The 24,394-nt window shown below is 46.4% G+C and overlaps 1 protein-coding gene across 1 annotated transcript in view; it reads left to right on the forward strand.

The window, feature by feature from the left end:
* The window catches only part of obe (activating signal cointegrator 1 complex subunit obelus), a 565,443-nt gene that overhangs the window by 308,881 nt on the left and 232,168 nt on the right, over positions 1 to 24,394 (forward strand). The window contains exons 27-28 of the mRNA XM_069330748.1: positions 2,593 to 2,701; positions 12,255 to 12,423. Of these exons, the coding sequence (XP_069186849.1) occupies positions 2,593 to 2,701; positions 12,255 to 12,423 (278 nt within the window). The remainder of the gene's footprint in view (positions 1 to 2,592; positions 2,702 to 12,254; positions 12,424 to 24,394) is intronic.

The following is a 24,394-nucleotide window of genomic DNA, read 5'->3' on the forward strand; positions in this document are numbered from 1 at the left end:
GCACCTTTTCCAGTTTGTTGATGTGCTTCTTAAGATATGGGCACCACACACCAGCTGCATATTCTAGCTTTGGCCTAACAAAAGTCATGAACAATTTCTTTAGTATATCGCCATCCATGTATTTAAATGCAATTCTGAAGTTAGAAAGCATAGCATAGGCTCCTTGCACAATATTCTTTATGTGGTCCTCAGGTGATAGTTTTCTATCTAGAACCACTCCTAGATCTCTTTCTTTATCAGAATTCTTTAAAGATTTCTCACATAATATATAGGTTGTGTGGGGTCTATGTTCTCCTATTCCACATTCCATAACATGACATTTATTAACATTAAATTCCATTTGCCAAGTGGTGCTCCATATACTTATTTTGTCCAGATCTTCTTGAAGGGCATGACAATCATCTAAATTTCTTATCCTTCCTATTATCTTAGCATCATCAGCAAACATGTTCATATAATTCTGTATACCAACTGGTAGATCATTTATGTACACAATAAACATCACTGGTGCAAGAACTGAACCCTGTGGTACTCCACTTGTGACATTTCTCCATTCCGATACATTTCCTCTGATTACTGCCCTCATTTTTCTATCAGTCAGAAAATTTTTCATCCATGATAGAAGCTTACCTGTCACTCCTCCAATATTTCCCAGTTTCCAGAACAACCTCTTATGTGGAACTCTGTCAAAAGCCTTTTTTAGGTCCAGATAGATGCAGTCAACCCAACCATCTCTTTCCTGTAATATCTCTGTGGCTCGATCATAGAAACTGAGTAAATTCGATACACAGGATCTTCCAGATCGAAAACCATATTGTCTGTCTGATATTATATCATTTCTCTCCAGGTGTTCTACCCATTTAGTTTTGATTAGTTTTTCCAATACTTTCACTATTACACTTGTCAATGATACAGGTCTATAATTGAGGGGGTCTTCCCTGCTGCCACTTTTGTAGATTGGAACTATGTTAGCCTGTTTCCACACGTCTGCTACGATTCCTGTACACAGGGATGCTTGAAAGATCAGGTGAAGTGGAATGCTGAGCTCAGATGCACATTCTCTCAGAACCCATGGTGAAACTCCATCTGGTCCAGCTGCTTTGTTCTTACCGAGCTCCTTTAGCATATTTTCCACTTCATCTCTAGACACCTCTATCCGCTCTATGTTGTTCTCTGGAATTCTTATTGTGTCTGGTTCTCTGAAGATTTCATGTGTGTGTGTGTGTGTGTAATTACCTAAGTGTAATTACCTAAGTGTAGTTACAGGATGAGAGCTACGCTCGTGGTGTCCCGGCTTCCCAGCACTCTTTGTCATATAACGCTTTGAAACTACTGACGATCTTGGCCTCCACCACCTCCTCACTTAACTTGTTCCAACCGTCTACCACTCTATTTGCGAAGGTGAATTTTCTTATATTTCCTCGGCATCTGTGTTTAGCTAGTTTAAATCTATGACCTCTTGTTCTTGAAGTTCCAGGTCTCAGGAAATCTTCCCTGTCGATTTTATCAATTCCTGTTACTATTTTGTACGTAGTGATCATATCACCTCTTTTTCTTCTGTCTTCTAGTTTTGGCATATTTAATGCCTCTAACCTCTCCTCGTAGCTCTTGCCCTTCAGTTCTGGGAGCCACTTAGTAGCATGTGTGTGTGTGTGTGTGTGTGTGTGTGTGTGTGTGTGTGTGTGTGTGTGTGTGTGTGTGTGTGTGTGTGTGTGAGTGAGTGAGTGAGTGAGTGTGCAATTACCTAAGTGTAGTTACAGGATGAGAGCTACGCTCATGGTGTAATTACCTAAGTTGTAATTGCCTAAGTGTAGTTACAGGATGAGAGCTACGTGTGAGAGTGTGTGGTTGTACACGTGTATGTGTGTGTACCCCAGAGAAGTCCTCAGTGCCTGATGTTATAATGGAAGTGGACTCCCCTTCCAAACACTAACTCTTCTCCTCCCCTCCTCACCGTCTTCCATACACCAACTAGTCATCAATAAATGTAAGCTATAACTTGTACATACTATAGTACTAAATATTTGTGTGTATTATTTATGAAATGTATTTTAAAGTTAATATTTTGGAAAGTTTAGAACAGATTTATTCAATTTACATTATATCTTATGGGAAAATTTGTTTCGGGTTGCCAATTTTCGGTTTATGAACTGTCTCTGGAAATGGATTAAATTCGAAAACCAATGTATCACTGTACAGTTCTTTAAATGTAAAGTGCTCATACGCCATTGCTCCCTGCGCCTCTCTGAGGGGACCAGGTTCTGGCTCGTGGTTCCTGGTAGGCATAAGAACTCCTGTGACTGATGTCCCCAAACTAATATAGAACATATCAGTACAGTTAGCTTCAGAGAGCCTCTGCCCCCCCCCCCCCTCCCCCAGAAAAGGGCATTTTATTACCATTTAATGCTGGCTTATCACTATCCTCTATTCTATTGGTTTTTTAATCTTCTGTATTATTATATTGTAGTACAGTAATTTATTTTGTGCTCTGCATGTATCCTAGCATATAATTTCCCATAGTAATGACTCTTTCCTGCCACTTTGTAATGAATATGAGAAGATTATGGCACTGAGTAGAGCTCTTATGTGCAGGTGGAATGACAGAGTTCATGGGAGTCAGGAGACCTACTGGATATGGGTGGAGGATCCTGACACTAACCACATGTACCACCATGAGCAGTTCACTCTCACCAAAAAACAAGTAAGTTCATTATCATTATCTGATATCAATTAAATGTTACATTCTTTCTAAAATGCATTTATGCATTTTTCTTTACATTTTGCTGCTTTTGTTTCCATTATATAATACATATCTTTGATATAGTTGTATGTTAATGTGTGTACAGTACAGTGCAACCTCATTTTAGCAAATTTCTAGTTGCAGTGCACACTTTCCAAGCCAGACTTACACACCCAATTCGACAAAGAACAGTTCTGTTGAGTGGGGGAAGTGCTTGGGATGTTGAGACTTCACACTCTGTTTGGAAAGTTGCCCATCATATGATAGGTTAAAATTAAAGTTTTGCTCAGTGGCATTAACCCATAGAGCACAGAAAATAGGTTAAAATTAAAGTTTTGCTCAGTGGCATTAACCCATAGAGCACAGAAAATATTACGGTATGAATGGTAACACTCCTAATGTTGCTCCAATCACATTTTTAATGATTTCTGTAGATAGAATTATGATTAAATGTAAGAGTTGGGGGCCTTGAGAAAGCCACTGAGCATATTTAAAACAAAATTCTATGGTTCATTTTCATTTCAAGATTTCCCCAGTCTTCGTTTCCCTCAGTCCTTAATATTGGCCCTTTTTCCTTTGAAAATGAGGTTTTAAGTCTTGGACATGGGAAACAGGGTAGAGGTAGGGAAACTGCATTGCAAACAGGTTTTTGCGGTAGTTGTCCTTCATATGATTAGTTGAAATTTAAATTTCACTCTGTGAAATTAACCCATAGATTGTCGGAAATCTTAGGGAATGAGTGGTAACTTTAACCCCTCAACTGTGCATATCAACAGGGTTGTATTTATGTCTAGCATATACTGTAAGTCAAAATTTGTGTGCGGTACACGAGGTACCCATATGATGCCCCGAGCCTCCAGTAAACATCTGCCATCTTCAAAACATTCGCCGACTCCCACATGTGGGCAGGTAGGCCCACAGTTTGTGTTTAGCATCTATGAGTGATGCCCGCAGTTCTGGTTCACTGCTTTCCATTTGGCTTGTGCAACATCACTCACAGATGAGGAAATTTTTTGAATGTGACATTGATGATCCTGATAGTGATAAATATTATACACATTGATCAGATATAAGTGAGACACACGGTGAAATTGGTGAACTTGTGAACATCTCGAAGGCGTCGCTTACTCCACGTCAACATACACACACGTGTGAATGGGTGTTCCTCAAGTTTTACTGTATAAGTAATGATAATGACACCCAAGTGCACCATATAAATGCAAAAAGCCCTCTGTTGAACATAATTAAATGTCTCTGGCATAGCCCCAGTGGCTTCTTGTAGCTATTTCACTGAAATTGCTCCAATCTACCAGTCACATCAGTTGCATGGGTTTATTTGGCCTTCCTGAAACCAGAACCAAAACCTTGCACCTTCACATGAGGCGCAGGGACCCAAAACATGGCCCCCTTCACATGAGGCACAGGGACCCAAAACATGGCCCCCTTCACATGAGGTGCAGGGACCCAAAACATGGCCCCCTTCACATGAGGTGCAGGGACCCAAAACATGGCTCCTTCACATGAGGTGCAGGGACCCAAAACATGGCCCCCTTCACATGAGGTGCAGGGACCCAAAACATGGCCCCCTTCACATGAGGTGCAGGGACCCAAAACATGGCTCCTTCACATGAGGCGCAGGGACCCAAAACATGGCCCCTTTACATGAGGCGCAGGGACCCAAAACATGGCCCCTTCACATGAGGCGCAGGGACCCAAAACATGGCCCCTTCACATGAGGCGCAGGGACCCAAAACATGGCCCCTTTACATGAGGCGCAGGGACCCAAAACCTGGCCCCTTTACATGAGGCGCAGGGACCCAAAACATGGCCCCTTCACATGAGGCGCAGGGACCCAAAACATGGCCCCTTCACATGAGGCGCAGGGACCCAAAACATGGCCCCTTTACATGAGGCGCAGGGACCCAAAACATGGCCCCTTCACATGAGGTGCAGGGACCCAAAATCTGGCCCCTTCACATGAGGCACAGGGACCCAAAACATGGCCCCTTCACATGAGGTGCAGGGACCCAAAACCTGGCCCCCTTCACATGAAGCGTAGAGACCCAAAAATATTCCAACGTTTCACTGAGAAAGCATCCAGAAAGTCAGTGAAGCTTTACACACAACTGCTGGGTTCACATCTTAAAAACCACACATTTGTCTGGGGAAATCCCCCTTCAGCTCCCTGGAGCTATCCAGGCTGATATGTAGATATGTATCTATCCAGGCTGATGCCTAACCTTTAGCATCAGTCAGTGTGGATGGAGGTCTTGGTCTACCAGGGACCACGAGCCAGAACCTGGCCCCCTCAGGTAGCCAGGTTCCCCCCATCCCACAAGGAGCAATGGCCCATAAAAATGCACATGATTTGGAGCATTCTATATCTTCCATCGACCGGGAAAGGCACCCAGAAAGGTAAGCATCTCAAAAATCCCTGTTCTTGTTAAAACAATGTAAATAGCCAAATGAGTGGACAGAACTCTCCAAATGAAAATGTGCAATCAAGCATGACATCACATGAGCCGCACCACTTGTCTATGCAGCTCACCCCTCCCCGGAGGGGGAAGTGGAAGCCCCAGACCCACCATGCAGGTGATCCAACCACTAGTTCTTAGGCTGATGTGATTAGGCACAGTTAGGTGGCTCCAGCTCCAGTTACTCTTGCTGTGCTGTGCTTAGTGTAAGGCTTTGTCTAGGTCCTGTAAGTACCGCCCTTGGGGCTTGGGGTTCTCTTCCACAAGTCACCTTGGGGTCTACCTCTGTTGGTCTTTTGCTGCTTGGTCATTGACTGCCCCGAGTGTTGGGGGTTCTCCTCCTTTGTTTACCTTGGGTCAATGGAGGAGGCTTGTTCTGTTTGCACGCACATGGTCTCATGATTTGTAGGTGTTTCGGATCGTTTCCGCGGCCTGTGTTGAGTGGCTTCTGCTTCGAGAGGTTCAGAGCTGTCAGGTCGTCTCGGAGTGGGTGTGCTTGGGCGTGGCCAAAACGACAACGTCAATCAGGTGGGTTTTCTTCCTGTTTCCAGTTCCGAAACGGGACTGTACTTGCCTAGTTGTGCTTGTGGGAGTTGAGCTTTGGCTCTTTGCCACAGCTGACTGTGCAGACCAGCGGTTCATTCTGGACTTGTTCCGTTCAAGGACGCATATTGGAACGTCCCTATTCATCAGGGGTTCAGGGACTGGCCCGATTTTGTTGTGGGGCATCAGGAATACTGTTTCCGTTGTCTCCCATTCGGGCTGAACCTAGCTTCAGGTCGTCGTGGCCCGTCTGTGTCTCTTAGGTGTTAGAGTGTTGGCCTAACTCGACGACTGCCTGGTCTGGGCTCCCAGTTGGTCTACACGTCTGCTCGCCAGGGGTTTGGTTTTTCCCAGCTAGCCGGGTTTGGGTTCATGGTGAACTGGAGGAAGTCCCATCTGGTTCCCTCCCAGATTCGGACCTTGCTGGGTCTTGTGCGTGACTCTCGGACAGCTTCCTTGTATCTCCCCCTGGAGTTTCTCCTTCGTCTGCAGTCTTGCATGTGCCAGTTTTTGGGGGGCTTCCGGGTCACCCGGCAGTTGCTCGAGGGTCTGTGCGGCAGCCTGAACTTTGCGATGATGATCTACCTGCTGGGTCAAGTTTGGTTATGTCGGCTGCTCTGGTTCCTTCGGGGACGTCCCTTCCGCCTTTCTCGCGATTACTGGGTTCGACCCCCTGGGGCCTTGCGCCCGCTGCTACGTCGCCGGATTCCTCTTCGGGTTTTTCGGGGTTCAGTACCTTGGTACCTACCCGAGCCCTTGCTCGATGTGTTTATGGACACGTCGTCTCTTGGCTGGTATTTTGTGACCAGTGCTCACCAGTCCGGTAAGGGGCGGTGGGGTCCATTCTTCCTTCGGGCCCAGAGCACGGTGCGGGAGTTCGCAGTGGTGTGGGTTGTGCCTTGGAGGGTTCGGGTCACCAGTGGATCGATGATTGGCTCCATTAGGACTGCTCCCCAGTGGTTCATTGCCTGAACCGGGGAGGTTCGATGCGGTCCTTGGCTCTTTGGGACTGGTTGCTTTTGGTGACTCGTCTGCTGAATTCTCTGGGTTTGGCTCTCCTGGCCTTTCACGTCCAGGGTGTGCCCAACACCCTGGAGGACGACCTGTCCTGGTTCATTCCCCTGTCTACGGAATGGACAGTCGCTGCCGACTCGTTCAGTTTGCTCTGCCAGACGTTCGGGTGCCTGGAGGTGGACCTCCTCACGTCTGCGTGGTCGAGGCGTCTTCGGGTATATGTGGCGTTGTTCCCCGACTGCGAGACCATTGGGGTCGATGCCTTTCGGCAGGACAGGTCGAGGTGGGGGTTCCTATACCTCTTCCTCCCGGTTCAGCTGTTGCTCTAGGTCCTGGCTCGATTGGAGACTTACCAGGGGAGAGTAGTCTGGCCCCCTTGGTGGCCAGCCCAGCCTTGGTTTCAGGCGGTGCTTGTTCAGTGTTCGAATCCAGAGGTTTTCCCGCAGCTTCGCCTCTTTCAGCAGACCGACCCGATCCCTTATGAGACTGTTTCGATCTTCTTCTCGAGTCTTCGCGTCTGGAGTTTTTGACTCGAGTCTGTCTCCAACTCTATGGTGATCAGGTGGCTTCTTTGATGGTGTCTCACCTACGGGCTTCATCTCAGCGGCAGTATGAAGTTTCCTGGCGGTTCTTCCGGTTCTTTTTGTCTCTCAGTCATTGTACTTCCCTTTCGGTTCGGGTTGTTTTGTTCTTTCTCTTATGGCTGTTTCAGGACCGTCCTCAGATTCCGAATACTGTCGCCTCATATCATGCGGTGCTGGCGGAGCAGCTGCAGCTTGTTTTCAGCATAGATATTACTTCCGCATCGTTTCGCAAGCTGTCTCATGCGTTGTTCCCCTCCGGCCTGCTCATGCACCTCTGGGGATTGGGTTGGGGAGCTTCATGCTCTCCTCTGGCACAGAGGCTTCTGCTCTTTTGGTCGAGGTAATAGGTTTGTTTGTTTGCAGGCGTCTCCGTCTTTTCTGGCAAGTAATGACACTGCTGCTTTCCGGAGGGGTCCTTTCGTTGTTGATGCTTGGTTGGTCAGGCCTAGGGTAATTACTTAAGTGTAGTTACAGGATAAGAGCTATGCTCGTGGTGTCCCATCTTCCCAGCACTCTTTGTCATATCATGGGTGTATCATGTGTTGTGTGCAGTTGCAGCTCTCCACCGTTATTTGCACGCAACAGCATCGGTGGCTGGGGACGTGCTTTGGGTTGATCGGGTTTGCTTTCTTTCCTTTTCTTGGGTTTGGGTGTCTCAGGTTGTCCGCAGGGTTATTCGGTCCAGCCAGCTTGCGGTCTATCTCCCGTGCCATGACGTTCATATGTTTGCTGTGCTAGCTGCCGTCTTTGGTAACATGTCTTGGGCTGACATTGGGCACAGGGTTTTTGGAGGTCGAACAGGGTCCTGGTGGCACGTTACCTCGTAAATGTTCTGGGGCCTTCTTGAGGTTATTCTTGAGATGATTTCGGGGCTTTTTAGTGTCCCCGTGGCCCGGTCCTCGACCAGGCCTCCACCCCAGGAAGCAGCCCATGACAGCTGATTAACACCCAGGTACCTATTTTACTGCTAGGTCTAGTCTGGCCTGTGTCGCTTTGGGTTGGTGGTTGCAGCCTGTTGTCTTGACTCTGAGTTAAGGTGCGAGCACCGACTGCCTCCCGGGTAAGTCCCTCTAGTTTTCATCTTCTGTAATGGAGCTCCGGGGCGCTGAAGGGGCTCCCCCAGAAAACCAACGTTAAATGTAATGAAACGCCATTTTCTTCGTGAAACCGGAGGCTCCCCGGCATCCCTCCCTCCTCCCGGTCGCTTTTTTTTTTTTTCCGTGTTTTGACATCTAGCCTTGAACTGATGGATGGATCGCTTGCGCGGTGAGTCTGGGTCTCCCCCTTTCCCTGCAGAGCTGGGGAAGGGGGAAGCTGCGCAGACATGCGGCTCGGCTTGTGTGACGTCGTGCTTGTTTGCTTGTTTTCAATTGGGGAGTTCTGTCCACTCATTAGTCTTCTTTTGTTGTTTATACCAGAATAAAGGTTTGTTTTGAGGTGCTTACCGTTCCGGGTGCCTGTCCCGGTCGATGGCAGATATTGAATGCTCCAAAGCACATGTGCATTTCTATAGGCCATTGATCTTTGTGACTCTCTGAGGGAGGGCAGGTTCTGGCTGTGGTCCAGGTAGGCCTAGAACTCCATCCGCACTGACTGTGGCCAAAGTTTATATTCAATGGGGCCTCGACTTACGATGCTATTCCGTTCCTAGAGACGGATCGTAAGTCGAAATATCGTAAGTCGAAGCGACTTTTCCCATAAGAAATAAAGGGAATTGAATTACAGGCATACCTCAGTTTAAGAGTTTAATTGGTTCCTGGAGATGCCTCGTATTCCGAAGCTAATTTCCCCATAAGAAATAATGGGAAATGATTTAATCCGTTCCTGACTACCCCAAAAACCCCACATCAAACTAAATTTTTATACCTAATTCATCTAAATAAACCTACAAAACTATGTTCAAGTTATTACTTACCTTGCTGTTGAATGCTGTAGGCATATGGAAGATGGTGAGGAGGGGGGAGGAGGAGAAGAGTTACTGTTTGGAATGGGAGTCCCCTTCCATTATCACATCAGGCAGTGAAGGCCTTTCTGGTGTGCTCTCCCTGGGACGTTTTATCTGAGTGCCACTAGGTCCTGGTTGAGGCTCACTGCTCGATTTCCTCACCACAAATCTGTCCAAACCCTGGCTTTCTCACAAATAATGGCCTCCGAAACACTGTCACCCCTTAACTCCTTGTCGTGTATCCAAATTAATAACAACTTTTCCACTTCTTCAAGTATTTGTGGTCTTTGTTTCATTATTGTTCTTACTCCTTTTGCCACTTTAGCACTTATAATCTCATTTTTCTTCTTAAGTATAGTGCATATTGTTGATGTGGCTTTGTTGTACTGCCTACAAAGTTCAACAACACGTGTACCGTTATCATGCTTCCGAATGATCTCTTGTTTCTCCTCTATTGTCATCCTCACATGGGCTTTCTGGCCTTTATCCTTACCACTGGCTTTCTTGGGACCCATGGTGAGATATATAATAACAAATTGTATAGTCAAATCACCAAAAATCCAACAAAACACTGAAAATCCGCGAGAAGAATTGATGTGGTATAGTCACTGGGTGCGAGACAATGGTAAACTGAGGGGCGAAGGGGTGGAGGGGCGACGATCGCCGAACCACCACGTGCTGGGTCGGCCTGTACGCGTATCAACAAACTCGTGTCCCGAGGTAACCCTCACGTTCCGATACATATTTTTCGAGGAAATCCTGCTTGTATTCCGAAAAACTCGCATACAGGGACACTCGCATTCCGAGGTACCACTGTAATCCGTTCCCCACCCTCCAAAATATTAACATACAAATACATTTTATACTGAATACAATGTTTTTTCTAACTACAATACAGTACCAAAGTTTCTCTTACCTTTATGGAGGGCTCATGATGGCGTATGGAAGATGGTGATGAGGGGGGAAGGGGGAGAGTTGTTACTGTTTGGAAGGGGAGTCCCCTTCCATTATCACATCAGGCAGTGATGTTTTCTCTGGGGTACTTTCTCTCCTACGTTTTGCCTGAATACCACTACGCTACATAAGGGGTCTCGTAGCCTGGTGGATAGCGCGCAGGACTCGTAATTCTGTGGCGCGGGTTCGATTCCCGCACGAGGCAGAAACAGATGGGCAAAGTTTCTTTCACCCTGAATGCCCCTGTTACCTAGCAGTAAATAGGTACCTGGGTGTTAGTCAGCTGTCACGGGCTGCTTCCTGGGGGTGGAGGCCTGGTCGAGGACCGGGCCACGGGGACACTAAAGCCCCGAAATCATCTCAAGATAACCTCAAGATCTCAAGATAACCTGGTTGTGGTTCAGTGCTTGTTTGTCTCACTACAAATTTGTCAAGAGACATTTGTTTTTCCCTTCATTTTAACATTTGTCTGTAATGATGCATCACAGTGTCATTGAATAGGTTAATGCTACGACCTACTGCAGCTTGATTTGGGCGAGTCGTTTCAGGAAAGGTTTGCAATTCTTCCCATGCTGCACACATTTTCTTAATTGTTGAGGAAGAGACATTTTGTACTCTTGTTTCTGCTCTATGGTCATCCTTACATGGGTTTTCATATGTTGAGCTTTACCACTGACTTTCCTGGGACTCATGGTGTGATATATAATAATTATTTTAATGTTCAAAATGCAAAAAATCACCACAAAAGCGGAATTTCTTATAGGCGCGATCGTCACTAAGCAGGCAGCTGTAGTAAACTGAGGCAGGTCGGCCGCGTGACCGGGAACCACGTTCGGTCGACTCGAACGTGTACCAATAAATATCGGAAGTCGACAACACCATCGGATGTCAAGTCGCATTTTTCGTTGAAATTTACATCATAACTCGAAATTATCGTAAGTAGGGGCAATCTGTATCAGGATATATATATCAGGAATAGATCTATATATCAGGGATATACATATCAGCCTGGATAGCTCTGGGCAGTCTCCGGGTCTCAGCCAGTAAATTGCATTTCATTACGTTCAACGCTGTAGGTCTTGTAGGACAGGTCTGTAAGACCAGGTCCAAAGGTAGGTCTGTAGGACAATGTGTAGATCTTGTGATTCCCAAATTTCTTATTTATTTATTTATTTATTTAATTATTTATTTATTTTTCTGGGGGGAGCCCCATCGACTCCCTGGAGCTATCCAGGTTCTATAGGCCATTGCTCCTCGTGCCTCTCTGAGGGGGCCAGGTTCTGGCTCGTGGTCCCCAGTAGGCCTAAAGAACTCCATACACATGACTGATGCCGAAGTGTGACATTAGCAATATCAGCCTGGATCGCCCTGGGAAGCCTCCAGGTCTCGCCCAGAAAATGGCGATTCATTACATTCAACGCTTGTATTTTATTTATTTACTTATTTATTTGTTTATTTATTTCTATACAAAAAGGTACAGGTACATTGGGTTTTGAGGGTACATAACATTGGTGTTTGAGCATTACTTTCTTGCAAAGTCACTGACAGTATACGTTACATCTGATTTGCATTTAGTGCTTGTTCATGGTAGAAGTAATAAGTGAGGTGGGAAAATTCACCTCATCACAAGGTTTATTTAGATCGGATATGTGGCTTAAGGGTAACTTTGTTATTTTTCATACGAGTGCAGTCCACTGCTGACACCATCCACGTATGTGAACCCATTTTCTCTTATTCTCGTATATCCGGAAGTAGCTTACAAGCATATTTCCTTTTGGATTAAATGGGAATCCAAATAAATGTAGCTCTGCTAAACTAAGCTACATTGTATACTGTACTCCTTATGTTGAACCTGTGACCAAGTGTTTCAGATTAAGGATGTTCAACTGTTTGTACAGACAGACCTTAATCTCAGGGGATTTTGTCTTGAGAAATCTTGTGCAAATTAAAGTTAACTTTGTCCTCGTGTTTACCATACCCATCTTTGTGCATTCTTCCAGGTTTTGCGACAAGATACCCAGGAGCTTGTGTTTACCATACCTATCTTTGAGCCAATGCCAAACCAGTATTATGTGAAAGCCATTAGTGATAAGTGGCTTGGCTGTGAATCCATGTGTGTAATGAATTTCAAGACCTTGATCCTACCGGAACGACATCCTCCCCATACAGGTTAGTACTTTTATGAGGCTTGTTCTGTTGATCATATGCTTCAATCTCACCAGTACCTGTAAGTACTTGTCATTTGTAAGTACTACAGGTACACTTCCTACAGCCAAGCTCATGGCTGTTAATATTACTGATACTGTGCATCCTATATCTTTACTTTACATGATAAGTTTTTTTATAAAGCCTAGGAAAGTATTAAATCTTATCAACAAAAGGAAAATCAAGAAGGACCCAGGAGGTATGGCAGGATGTGCAAAATAGACAATTTGAATATCAGAGGTGCATACATATGCTGAGAGAGAATTTCATGATCAAGGGCTCAAGATTTTTCAACACTCCCCCTATGCATAAGGAGCATAACTAACCAACCTTTCACGGTGTTTAAGAGAGAACTTGATACACACCTCCAAAAGATACCTGACCAACTGAGATGTGATTTATGTCAGGCTGCAAAGTAGCTGTGTCCAACAGCCTGGTTGGCCAGACCGTCAACCGGGAGGCCCGGTTAGAGATCGGGCTCTGGGAATGTTGATTCCTGGAACCAACAACAAATGGACAACAGGTAAGTAGGTAGTGTTCAGCATTACACTACAGACGGGAAAGCTACTGGAAATCTGGAAAAAGGTAAATGTCATTTTAATATTCAAGAAAATGGAAATACATGAAATGCTAAACTGCAGACTAGTGTTACTGACATTCATTCCATGCAGGATTCTAGAGAAGTCATCAGAAAAAGGATTGTAGAAGATGAGTAAATTTTATAATAGAGGCACAACACTGCTTCAGAGAGGAGAAAATCATGCGTAACAAACTTGGATGAATTCTATGACTGGGTCATCAAAATAAGACAAGAGAAGGAACAATATGTAGACTGCATCCTTCTAGACTGCCAAAAAGCTTTTGAAACATTACCTCTCTAAAGATTCATACACAAGCTGGAGAGACAAGCAAGGATAATAGAAAAGGCACTAGACTGGGTACAGGAGTACTTGACAAGATGGGAAACAGACTCATAATCAGAGAGGTTATGTGAGGCTGGAGAGGAATGGAAAGTGGTGTACCACAGGGCTCTGTCCTTGAACCATTAGACATTTTAATTTTTGTAAATGTGGATAAAGGAAGCCTGAAAGGGGCCTGACAGCTGAGTGGACAGCGCTTTGGGTTCATAGTCCTGAGGTTCCAGGTTCGATCCCCAGTGGAGGCAGAAACAAATGAGCAGCGTTTCTTTCACCCTGATGCCCCTGTTATTTAACAGCAAATAGGTACCTGGGAGTTAGACAGCTGCTACGGGCTGCTTCCTGGAAGGTCTGTAACAAAAAGGAGGCCTGGTCAAGGACCAGGCTGTGGGGACGCTAAGCCCCGAAATCACTTCAAGATAACCTCAATAAGCCCATTTAAATTAAAAAGTAATACAAATGGATATACAGTGGTACCTCGAATAACGAATTTAATCCGTTCCATGTTCGTCATGTGAAACGGACGTCGTACAAAACGAGTGTCCCCCATGTAACCACTGTGATGCACTAGCTGTGTTTATTGTGAAATTCCCCCAGTGTGCTTGACATCAAATGTTCCCAAAAATAATTTTTCTTTGTAAAATGATAAATTACCTTCCCTGAACATGTCTATGTAAAAATAATTACCAAATTCCACTTACTTTGGCTGTGAGGGCGTGGACAAGGTGCGCTGTGAGGTCATCGGGGGCTGGTCGCCCGTGTGTGAAGCTCCCAGACACGGTCGCGCAGGCCATTCAAGCACCGTGTGTTGCCACAAATATATTTTCAAATATTTTTTCTATGTATTTCCAATGCGGTTTTATTTGTTTCTGTTATCGTATATGATGCATATGTGTGACCTTTACAATATGTATACAGTAGAATGTTCATAATTTTCCATGGAACTGTGATACATGTGTCAGTAATGTGTCCACAATAAATGTTTATTGTCACAATATTACGTGGTAACAATTCACTAAAATTACAATATGTACAGTTTCACATACTATTTACACAGGAACACACTGTATTACACACTCAGTACTTTGGAGGTGCGTAATAGTCAACGAAGTAGTCCATGGTACACACTGCGACTTTGCTCTCCTTGCACCAGCTACAGATAGATTTTCGCTTCCTGTTTCATCATTCTGTGTGCTTGCAAATAACGCACTCGCGTGCACCCTTGATTTTAGTACTTGTAGGTGGTATGTAGCCAAGCTTGTAAAGTATAAGGTAGAATTGAAACGATTATAGGAAAAGCTCAATTTGTAAGGTAGTCTTGAAAAGATCGCTTTTAAGGTCCCACACAGGAAGAGATTCAGCTAGCCTCAAAGAGTGTGTATCAGATGCATCATCACTGAACACAGAAAACGATTCATCTATGTATCATCTATATAAATTGGAGATGGCAAGGGTGGGGCTCAGAGCTACAACTGGATACACTTGCTGTATCATCCTCATAGGTGCTGTATCACTTGCATTCGACCGTTGTGTTAAGTCCTTATTGCGCATAGCTTCACCAATATTATGACCCTTATGTTCTTCAAACAATAAGGTTTGAATTTCACCGACTGAGCGCAATCTTTCAACACCGTGTCAGACAGGTGTTTGGGAGCCAGAGGCACGTGTGCCACAAATGGTTGCTCACACAGTACTAACCCAGCCAGCAGCCCTTGTCTTTCATATTCGTTATAGCAAAAGGTTCGTTCAGTGTTTGTCAGGTAGGCTGCTCAATTATGACAATCTATCCTTGTTTCAATTGTGTTCCATTTGTTTTGTATTTGTCATGTACGTCTCAATAATGGAGCAGCCTACCCGACAAACACTGAACGAATCTTTATGGCATTTGTCCATTTTTCAAATTGTTTCAACAGTTCTTTTCTTTTTCATTTTTTTATTTAAGAAACATGGAGCAGCCTACCTGTAGACCACCGAACGAACCTTTTTGACATTTGTTCTGGTTTTCAAAATTCTTTATTTTTTTATTTTTTATTTTTTTTTATGTAAGAAACACGGAGCAGCCTACCTGCCGACCACCGAACGAACCTTCTGCTATAAGACAAATGAAAAATAAATAGTGAACACATTTGAAGAAAGGAAAATGTCATAATGGTTTGTTCAGTGTATGTAAGGTAGGCTGCTTCATTATTGAGACGTAAATGACAAATACAAAACAAATGGAACACATTTGAAACAAAGAAAGATTGTTGTAATGGAGCATCTTACCTGCTGAACACTGAACGAACCCATTTGACATTTGTTGTATATATGAAATGTCATTTCTTTTTTCCTACAAAAACGTCAATGCTTTGCAACATCTCAGTAGTCACCCTTTTATATCCCAGCATCATTAGCATCTTTAAACAAGAACAACATAATTAATGGGCATCGTCAGAGGCGTCTAAGAATGTGCAAGAAGAAGCGCGACCCCACCATGTGGTGTTGACGTTACTCAAACCAGCGTTCGTCATACACGACGATTTGACGCCGATTGGGCCGTTCGTTACCCAAAATGTACGCCTTTTGGGGCGATCGTTATGCAAGGTACCACTGTATATGGAAGCTGGACATGCATTTGAATTGAAGCAATGTAAGGAAGTTTGTGATCCCTGTACCTGTGGTCAGCAAGTGCAGTGCATTGGAGGAAGATGTTATTGAAGCCACTACTTAAAAAATAAAAAAAAATAAAAAATAAAATGTTAAGGTTGAGAGAGGTAATTACCATTTCAGGTATAAATAACTAGGAGTTGGGGTATAAGAAGCTAGATCTCACTCACCTGATAACCACTAATAAATAAGCACTCCAGCCTTAGAGAAAGAGCATGTCAGTGTGAAATGGTACATGTTTCTGGTAGGTGGAGATTGTTACCATGCAATAGTGTGTGGGTAGGTGCAGTACTGAGGTGCTTTCATTACACTCACTGCTATACCATATTTGTTACCTCCACACTGATGCCTCCTCATTCTGTAAGTAGGGAACACTGTTTTCTCCAGGCCTTTTCACTCTGAAAATAGGAAACAGAGTAATGATGATAAACAATATGTATCTTTGCATAAAATTTTGTGTTTGAGTATACAGACAACCACATGCTTTCTGGATGCCACTTATCTGAGTCTGTTTGGGGTTTGTCTAAATAAAGTTTGATTAAATGGTGAAGCAGGCAGTCTGAATAAAAATATGCAATAAAGATGGAACTAGTTTGCCCAGAGACCGTACACACTGCCACTTGATGTTCAAACACTAATGGATGGCTCAGAAGCTTTAAACTTTGCCATGGTATTAGTTACATTAGAGTACATGGTGAAAAGCAGCCTCCTGAGGTTACCTCATCATCTTTAAAGGGGCATTTGAATGGTTTTCGATCCAAATATGCAATAAGTGAAAACTGGTTCAATTAAAATCAAACCTTTTTGACGAGTTGTACAGTGGTGCCTCGGAATACGAGTGTCCCTGTATACGAGTTTTTCGGAATACAAGCAGGATTTCCTCGGAAAATGTGTCTCGGAAGGCGAGGGTTACCTCGGAAGGCGAGTTTGTTGATACGCATACAGGCCGAACTAGCGCGTGGTGGTACGGCGATCGTTGCCTCTCACCCCTCAGTTTACCAGTGCCTCGTGCCCAGTGACTATCCCACGGCAATTCTTCACCCGGATTTTTAGTGTTTTCTTGGATTTTTGGTCATTTAACCGTAAAAGTTGTTATTATATATCTCGTCATGGGTCCCAAGAAAGCCAGTGGTTAGGTTTAACCTAAGAAAATAGTGCGGCTTTCGGGCGATCCAGTGGCAACACTGAAAAGTGTATACTCTTTTCACTGTCCTGACATTAATTTTCGATTTACGTATTTCATTTTTGCACCAATGTGTTCGCAATAGAATGTTCTATAAGAACATAAGTATAAAATGTCACACAAAGATGTGTTAGACTGGCACCAAATAAAAAACTACGTCGATTACACTTGGCGTGTCAACAATACAATGGTCTTACCTCGATGGTGCAAAGCTATGCCGTTCTCCCAAATAGGCTATGCGGCTATTAGAGAAAACGGAAATTTCATGGCGGACATTTTCAAACTATCCCAAAGTCGATCGCATAACAAATAGAGTGTATAGAAATATTTTTTCTCATGACTCGTGAGCGAGTCCGCTGTGCGACCTCAACGCAAAAAGTGGTAACGCTCTTGAGCGCCGTGATAACGCTAAAGTGTTAAAAAAAATGTGTGAAGTATGGGAAGAATTGTAAAGTTTTGTTGAAAAAACTCGCCCAGATAAAGCTGTAGCAGGCCGTTGCATTGATCTTTCAAATGACTATGAGATGTATTACTACAGACATGTGTTAAAATGTAGGGAAAAACAAGTGTCTTTAGACAGATTCTTAGTAAGACAAGCAAGTCCTAGTGGTATGCAGGCAAAACATGCCAGAGTGTGCATACCAGTGAAGTCCTCACTGCCTGATGTTATAATGGAAGGGGACTCCCCTTCCAAACAGTAACACCTCTCCTCCTTCCTCCTCCTCACCATCTTCCATACACCAACAGCAAGGTAAGTAATAACTTGAACATAGTTTTGTAGGTTTATTTAGATGAATTAGATATAAAATTTAGTTTTAAGTGGGGTTTTTGGGGTAGTCAGGAACAGATTAATTATCTTGAGGTTATATTGAGATAACCATAACAAGATATTCATTTCCCATTATTTCTTATGGGGAAATTAGCTTCGGAATACGAGTTTTTGGAATACGAGCTGTCTCCAGGAATGGATTAAACTCTTAAACCGAGGTACCACTGTTTATGAAAAGAGTTTCATCTGGTCCAAGTCTCAGCATCGTAGCATAAATAGGAAGAAAGACAAAAATATTGAAGTAGGTGTCAAAATTAATCCAAAATGGTCAAAAACGATTATCAAACTCAATTGTCAACTGAAATCATGTCTATGACTCAGCTATCACAATAGCATATATTAAAAACATATTATAATTAGTTTTATTCAAAAAATAATTAGGTTAAAAAAAATTATATATATTTTTTTTACTATTTTTTACAATTTTATTTATTTTCAAGTAACATAAAAGTTCTTGTAACTTTTTCATTTTTTATTCAATTTACATGAAACTTACACCTTGTATGTAAAGTGTGTGTCTGTAAAATCTGAAGGAAATGTTTTATCCTAAGTTCATTTGTTGATTTTATAATAGCAATAAACATGACATATTTGCATAATTTTCTGTGGGGAACCCCTACGGCTCCCTGGAGCTTATCGGGCTAATGTATGTTATATTAGACCGGGACATTAGCTAAGGAGTTCAGACCTACCAGGGACCAGCGCCAGAACCTTCAGAGAGGTTTCAGGGAGCGATGGCCCTGGAAAAACCCCTTGTGGTTGGGGTTTTCCTTATCTGCCATCAACCGGGGTTAGGCACCCAGAAAGGTAGGCGTAACAAAACAAACCCCACATGGTAAAATACTAAAACAAAAAACCGAACAGAGAGGTAGAAACTCCCTACAATCACAAGGAAACAAGCAAACAAGCAAACATCACAATTTACTTCCGCGTCGATCGTCCGCGCAGCCCTCTCCGCCTCGAGAGGGGGAGGGGGACGCCCCGGACCTCACCGCGCCGGCTGCCTAGCATCAGTTCGTAAGCTAATGTCAACTAGGATAGACACTTCTCTGGCCTCAGTTTCCTAGGCGGTGTTTGCCTTGTGTGGCGTTCACTGCCGTGTGTTGTGTTGTGCAGTGGCCAGGTGTTCCTCATCAGTACCAGGGCTACATGCGCTTAGGGGCTTCCTTTCTTTTGGTGGACCAAACTCTCACAAGTCGAGCTTGGCCTCGGGCCGGGCTTGGGGAGTAGAAGATCTCCCAGAACCCCATCAACCAGGTATCTTCCCTAAGCGCCCTGTGAGTACTGCCCCTGCGTCACAGGGTTATCTTCCGTGGGGCGTTCGGGAACCATTCCCATAGAGCTTCTTGCTGCTCGTCATTTGCCTCGCCCTTGGGGCCAGCTGGGACTTAGCGCCCTTGTTTGGCCCTGGGTAGGGATTGGTATTGTGCTGGTTAGGGTGTCAAGGTGTTGCACAGCATGGTTCCTGTTCCCTCTGGAGACGGTGTACTTTTGCGGGGTTTTTCTTTTGTTTTTATTTTCATTTGCCTGGTGGGGGTCTGCCTAGTGTGGCTATAGTTCCACTGGTAGTGCTTGGTGGCTCTCTGCTAGGCCCCTGTGATTGTACACGTCGCAAGGGTTTTCAGTGCTATCCTCTACCCTCTTGTTATTTTTGGGTATTTAATCAGTTGGGCTGCACGGACCATTGGCGCGGCAGTAAGGTGTGATGTTTGCTTGTTTGCTTGGGATTGTAGGGAGTTTCTACCTCTCGGTTCGGTTTTTTGTTCTAGTTTTTTACCATGTGGGGTTTGTTTTGTTATGCCTACCTTTCTGGGTGCCTAACCCCGGTCGATGGCAGATAAGGAAAACCCCCAACCACAAGGGGTTTTTCCAGGGCCATTGCTCCCTAAAACCTCTCTGAAAGGGGCCAGGTTCTGGCGCTGGTCCCTGGTAGGTCTGAACTCCTTAGCTAATGTCCCGGTCTAATATAACATACATTAGTCCGATAAGCTCCAGGGAGCCTCCGGGGCTCACCCAGAAAATGGCGTTTCGTTACATTTAACGCTGGTTTTCTGTGGGGAGCCCCTACGGCTCCCTGGAGCTTATCGGGCTAATGTATGTTATGTTAGACCGGGACATTAGCTAAGGAGTTCAGACCTACCAGGGACCAGCGCCAGAACCTGGCCCCTTCAGAGAGGTTTCAGGGAGCAATGGCCCTGGAAAACCCCATATGGTAGGGGGTTTTCCTTATCTGCCATCGACCGGGGTTAGGCACCCAGAAAGGTAGGCGTAACAAAACAAACCCCACATGGTAAGAAACTACAACAAAAACCGAACAGAGAGGTAGAAAACTCCCTACAATCCCAAGGAAACTAGCAAACAAGCAAACATCACACTTTACTGCCGCGCCGATCGTCCGCGCAGCCCTCCCCACCCCGGGAGGGGGAGGGGGGAGCCCCGGACCTACCGCGCCGGCTGCCAAGCTCCAGTTCGTTCGCTAATGTCAACCGGGATTGACGCTTCTCTGGCCTCAGTTTCCTAGGCGGTGTTTGCCTTGTGTGGCGTTCACTGCCGTGTGTTGTGTTGTGCGGTGGCCAGGAGTACATCAGTGCCGGGGCTGCATGTGCTTAGTGGCTGACTTCCCTAAGCGCCCTGTGAGTACTGCCCTTGCGTAACAGGGTTATCTTCCCTGGGGCGTTCGGGAACCATTCCCGTAGAGGTTCTTGCTGCTCGGCATTTGCCTCGCCCTTGGGGCCAGCTGGGGCGTGGGGCCCTTGTTTGGCCCTGGGTAGGGATTGGTATTGTGCTGGTTAGGGCGTCAAGGTGTTGCGCAGCCTGCCACCTAAGCGGCGGGCGGTTTCTGTTGCCTCTGGAGACGGTGTACTTTTGCGGGGTTTTTCTTTTTTTTTCATTTTTCATGCCTGGTGGGGGTCTGCCTAAGGTGGTTATAGTTCCACTGGTAGTGTTTAGCGGCCATCTGCTAGCCCCCCGTGCTTGTACACGTCTCAGGGGTTTTCAGTGCTATAATCTACCCTCTTGTTATGTTTGGGTTTCTTAACCGATTAGCAACACCTTGCCCGGGCTTCCCGTAGTTGTTACCCTACGGGCCCTGGAAACCCCTGTCTGGGCTCGGGGGACCATTGATTGTGTCTTCCGGGTTCCAACCCGTCTTGTACGGGATCGTTGGTTGCTGTTCCCTTGTCTCCGGGTGACAGTCGCCATTTTTACCTCTGTCATGCTGCCTGTTGGGTCACTGACACCTTGACCCGGAGTCTTGCGAGTGATTCTCTGCTTGTTCTCCAGTACTCTCCTGATGTTATTACTGTTCAGAGTACAGGCGGCATCCGTGTTGCAAGCTAGGTTAGGTTGCTGCAACATGCTAGGTTGGTTTCCCACTTGAATGCCCGTGGCCGCCCCGTTTGGTTTGGTGCTGCTCGTCCCTTTCTCTCCATGTTCCCGGCTCCGGACCGTCTGCGGGTCGGGGCGGGGTTTAGTTGCGGCAGAGACTCGGGCGGTTTTCGGGGGCTGCCCCGTTCGGGTTGGGGACGGAGGTTTGAGCCTGTGCCTCCTGCCAAGGCTTCTGGGTCTTACCAGCGGCCCTTTCTTGTTGCCTTTCCCATGGACTCTTGCTTTTCTTTAAGGGCGGAGGGCTTGGAGGACGGCTCTGCCCCGGGGCCTCTGTTGTTGGTTCCCGGGGCTGTGGGGGTTGCCTGCTAGCAGTTCTGGGGCGGTTTTGCCCCTTCCGGGGTTTTTCTGCTGTTGGGCGACGTTTTTCGCCCATCCAGTCTGCTAGCTTCCCACATTTGCTGGCGTGTTTTTGTGTATTTAGCGTCAGTCACAGCCCCTGCTGGCGGCCATTTTCGTCTGCCGGTTTCACGGCGTGGCCACCAGGGCGGCGTTGCGGTTTGTTTACATGCGTCTGGGTGTGCGAGCGAGCGTCTCTGGTGAGTTTTCAAATTTTTGTCAGGGTTTTTGTTCTCCTGTTGTCGTTTCTTTGTTTTTCTGGTGTTTTCTTGCCGTTGCCTGTTCCTCTGGGAACGTTTGGGTGTTGATTTTGGGTCTGAGCCTGTGGGTTTAGGCTCAGTGCCCCTGGCTGGTATGCTTGCTCCCACACCTTGCCCCTCGGTTTTTGGTTTGTTGGGACCGTTTTCCCAGGGCGTTCTGCTGGGGGCTGTGCTTTGCCTTTCAGTGGTGTTCTCCGCCGGCAAATGTGGTGGTTTGGGCTCCCCCTTGTTCGATTCTGGGTTCCTTTGGGTTCCTTGGTTTCGTTCTGGAGGTTTCTTCCTCTTGGGCCCCCTTTTGTGGGTTCAGGGGACTTTGTTTCCTTGTGTGACCCGGTTCTGCCCTTTGGGGTTCCGGGGTCTTCCTGGCTTGCAGACTGATCTTTTTGGGTCTTGGCACATGTTGTGGTTGTGCTGGGACTTTGTGGTTTTGCTGTCGAGGTGGGCCTTTTGATGCAGTTTTGTGCCTTCTTTGCTTGGCCGGCGTAGTGCTCTCTGCCACTAGTCGGCGACTTGTGCTTTTACAATATATGTCCTCACCTAGTTGTGCTTGTGGGGGTTGAGCTCTGGCTCCTTGGTCCTGCCTCTCAACCGTCTATCAACAGGTGTATAGGTTCCTGTGCCTTTTGGGCTCTATCATGTCTCCATGTGACATGGTATGGGGGTCAGCTTCGTTATTTGTGTGTGGAGTCACCACATTACTTCCTAGTGCTTTCCCGTTCCCATTCTGACACTAAAAAAAAAAAAAAAAAATTAAATTCTATCTGTGGCTCTTTTGGGTACTCAGTTTCCACCTGTGTCCCCAAGTGCGTGTGCCCCTTGTGTTACATAGCCTGTCCTTATCAACCCTGTCGATTCCCTTGGGTATCTTGACTGTGGTGATCAGGTCTCCCCTCACTTCATCTTCCAGCGAAGTGTGGTTTCATTCCCGTAGTCTCTCCTCATGACTTCGGTAGTGTACTTTTTCTTTCGGAAGGGGTTCTGTTCCCTTCTCTGTTGACTGGGCGCTGGGGGAGCAGCTTGCTCTGTTGCCTCTCGCTTGGTCCCGCTGTTGGTGGGCGCTTTGGGTTGTCTTCCGGCCTCTACTGGCGTCGGAGGACGGCTTCTCCCCCTTGGGGGGGGGGTTCAGAGCTGGCGGGGTGGGCTTCTTCCCCTGGGCTTCGTCATTTCCTCTTCGTGGGTGCGTGGGGCGTGGTCGATCCGCCCCATCCTTCTGGGCTTCCCGTCTGCTCCTTGCAGTCATGAGCTTTTCCTGTCTGCGGTTCTTCTGGACTTCTTCAGTCTGCGCCCTGGATCCTCTGCCCTCCTCGGAGGAATGTTGTCTCCTGTTCGGATTCTGTTAGGGCCGGGTGCATGGATGGTGGCCCTGGACCTCCAGGTCACTTCTTGGCACGTTCCTCTCCAAGTTTTCTGGGGCTAGCACGGTTGGTGGTGGGGCTTCAGGTTTTTATTGCCTTCCCTATTTTGTCATGGGCACTTCGTATACTCTTTGCATCTTTACCGGATCTTAGTGCCCTGTCTGAGTCTGAGATTCGGTGTCTGGCCTACCTCGACGACTGGCTGGTGTGGGCTCCCAGTCAGTCCGCTTGTCTGCTCGTCAGGGGATGGTTCTTTCCAGATCGCCGGGTTTAGTTTCCTGGTGATCTGGGGGGTTTTCCATCTGTTTCTGTCCCGGGTTCGGACCTGGGCCTTGTTTACGGCTCTTGGGCCCCTCATTGTCTTCCCTCCAGAAGTGTTACTGCGGCTGTGGTCCCGCCTTTGGCTGTTGAGGAGGGGGTCCCGGGTTGCTCAGCGGTTGCTTGGGCGGTTGTGCGGGAGTCTGCACTTCGGCGTGCTTGTCTGCCCGCGGAGTCGGGTTTGGCTACGGCGTCGGTTGGTTCCTGCGGAGACTCCCCTTCCGCCTCTTGCATTCCTTGGGTTCCTCCAGGGATCTTGTGTTGGTGCTGCGTCACCAGCTTCCTCTTTGGGGTTTTCGGGGTTCCGTGCCTTGGCACCTCCCTGAGCCTTCGCTCGATGTGTTCACGGACGGGTCGTCTCTCGGCTGGGGCTTTGTGACCAGTGCTCACCAGGTCGGCCGAGGTTGATGGAGTCTCTGTCAGTCGGGCTCACAGCACGGTTCGGGTGTTCCTGGCTGTCTGGTTTGCGCTTCGGAGGGTTTGGTTCACTAGGTACTCTACCATTCAGCTCTGTTTGGACTGTTCTCTGGTGGTTCTTGCCGGTACCACAGGGGTTTGGCTAACCGTGTGGTTCGTGTCCGGGGTGTGTCCTGCGTCCTGGCGGACAGCTGTCTCGGTTCATTCCTCTTCGTGGGTTGGCCAGTCGTCGCCGATTCGTTTTGTTGGCTCTGTCGGGCATATGGACTCCTGGCCATGGACGTCTT

This window comes from Procambarus clarkii, chromosome 24, assembly GCF_040958095.1.
Source record: "Procambarus clarkii isolate CNS0578487 chromosome 24, FALCON_Pclarkii_2.0, whole genome shotgun sequence".
NCBI classification, from domain to species: Eukaryota; Metazoa; Arthropoda; class Malacostraca; order Decapoda; family Cambaridae; genus Procambarus; species Procambarus clarkii.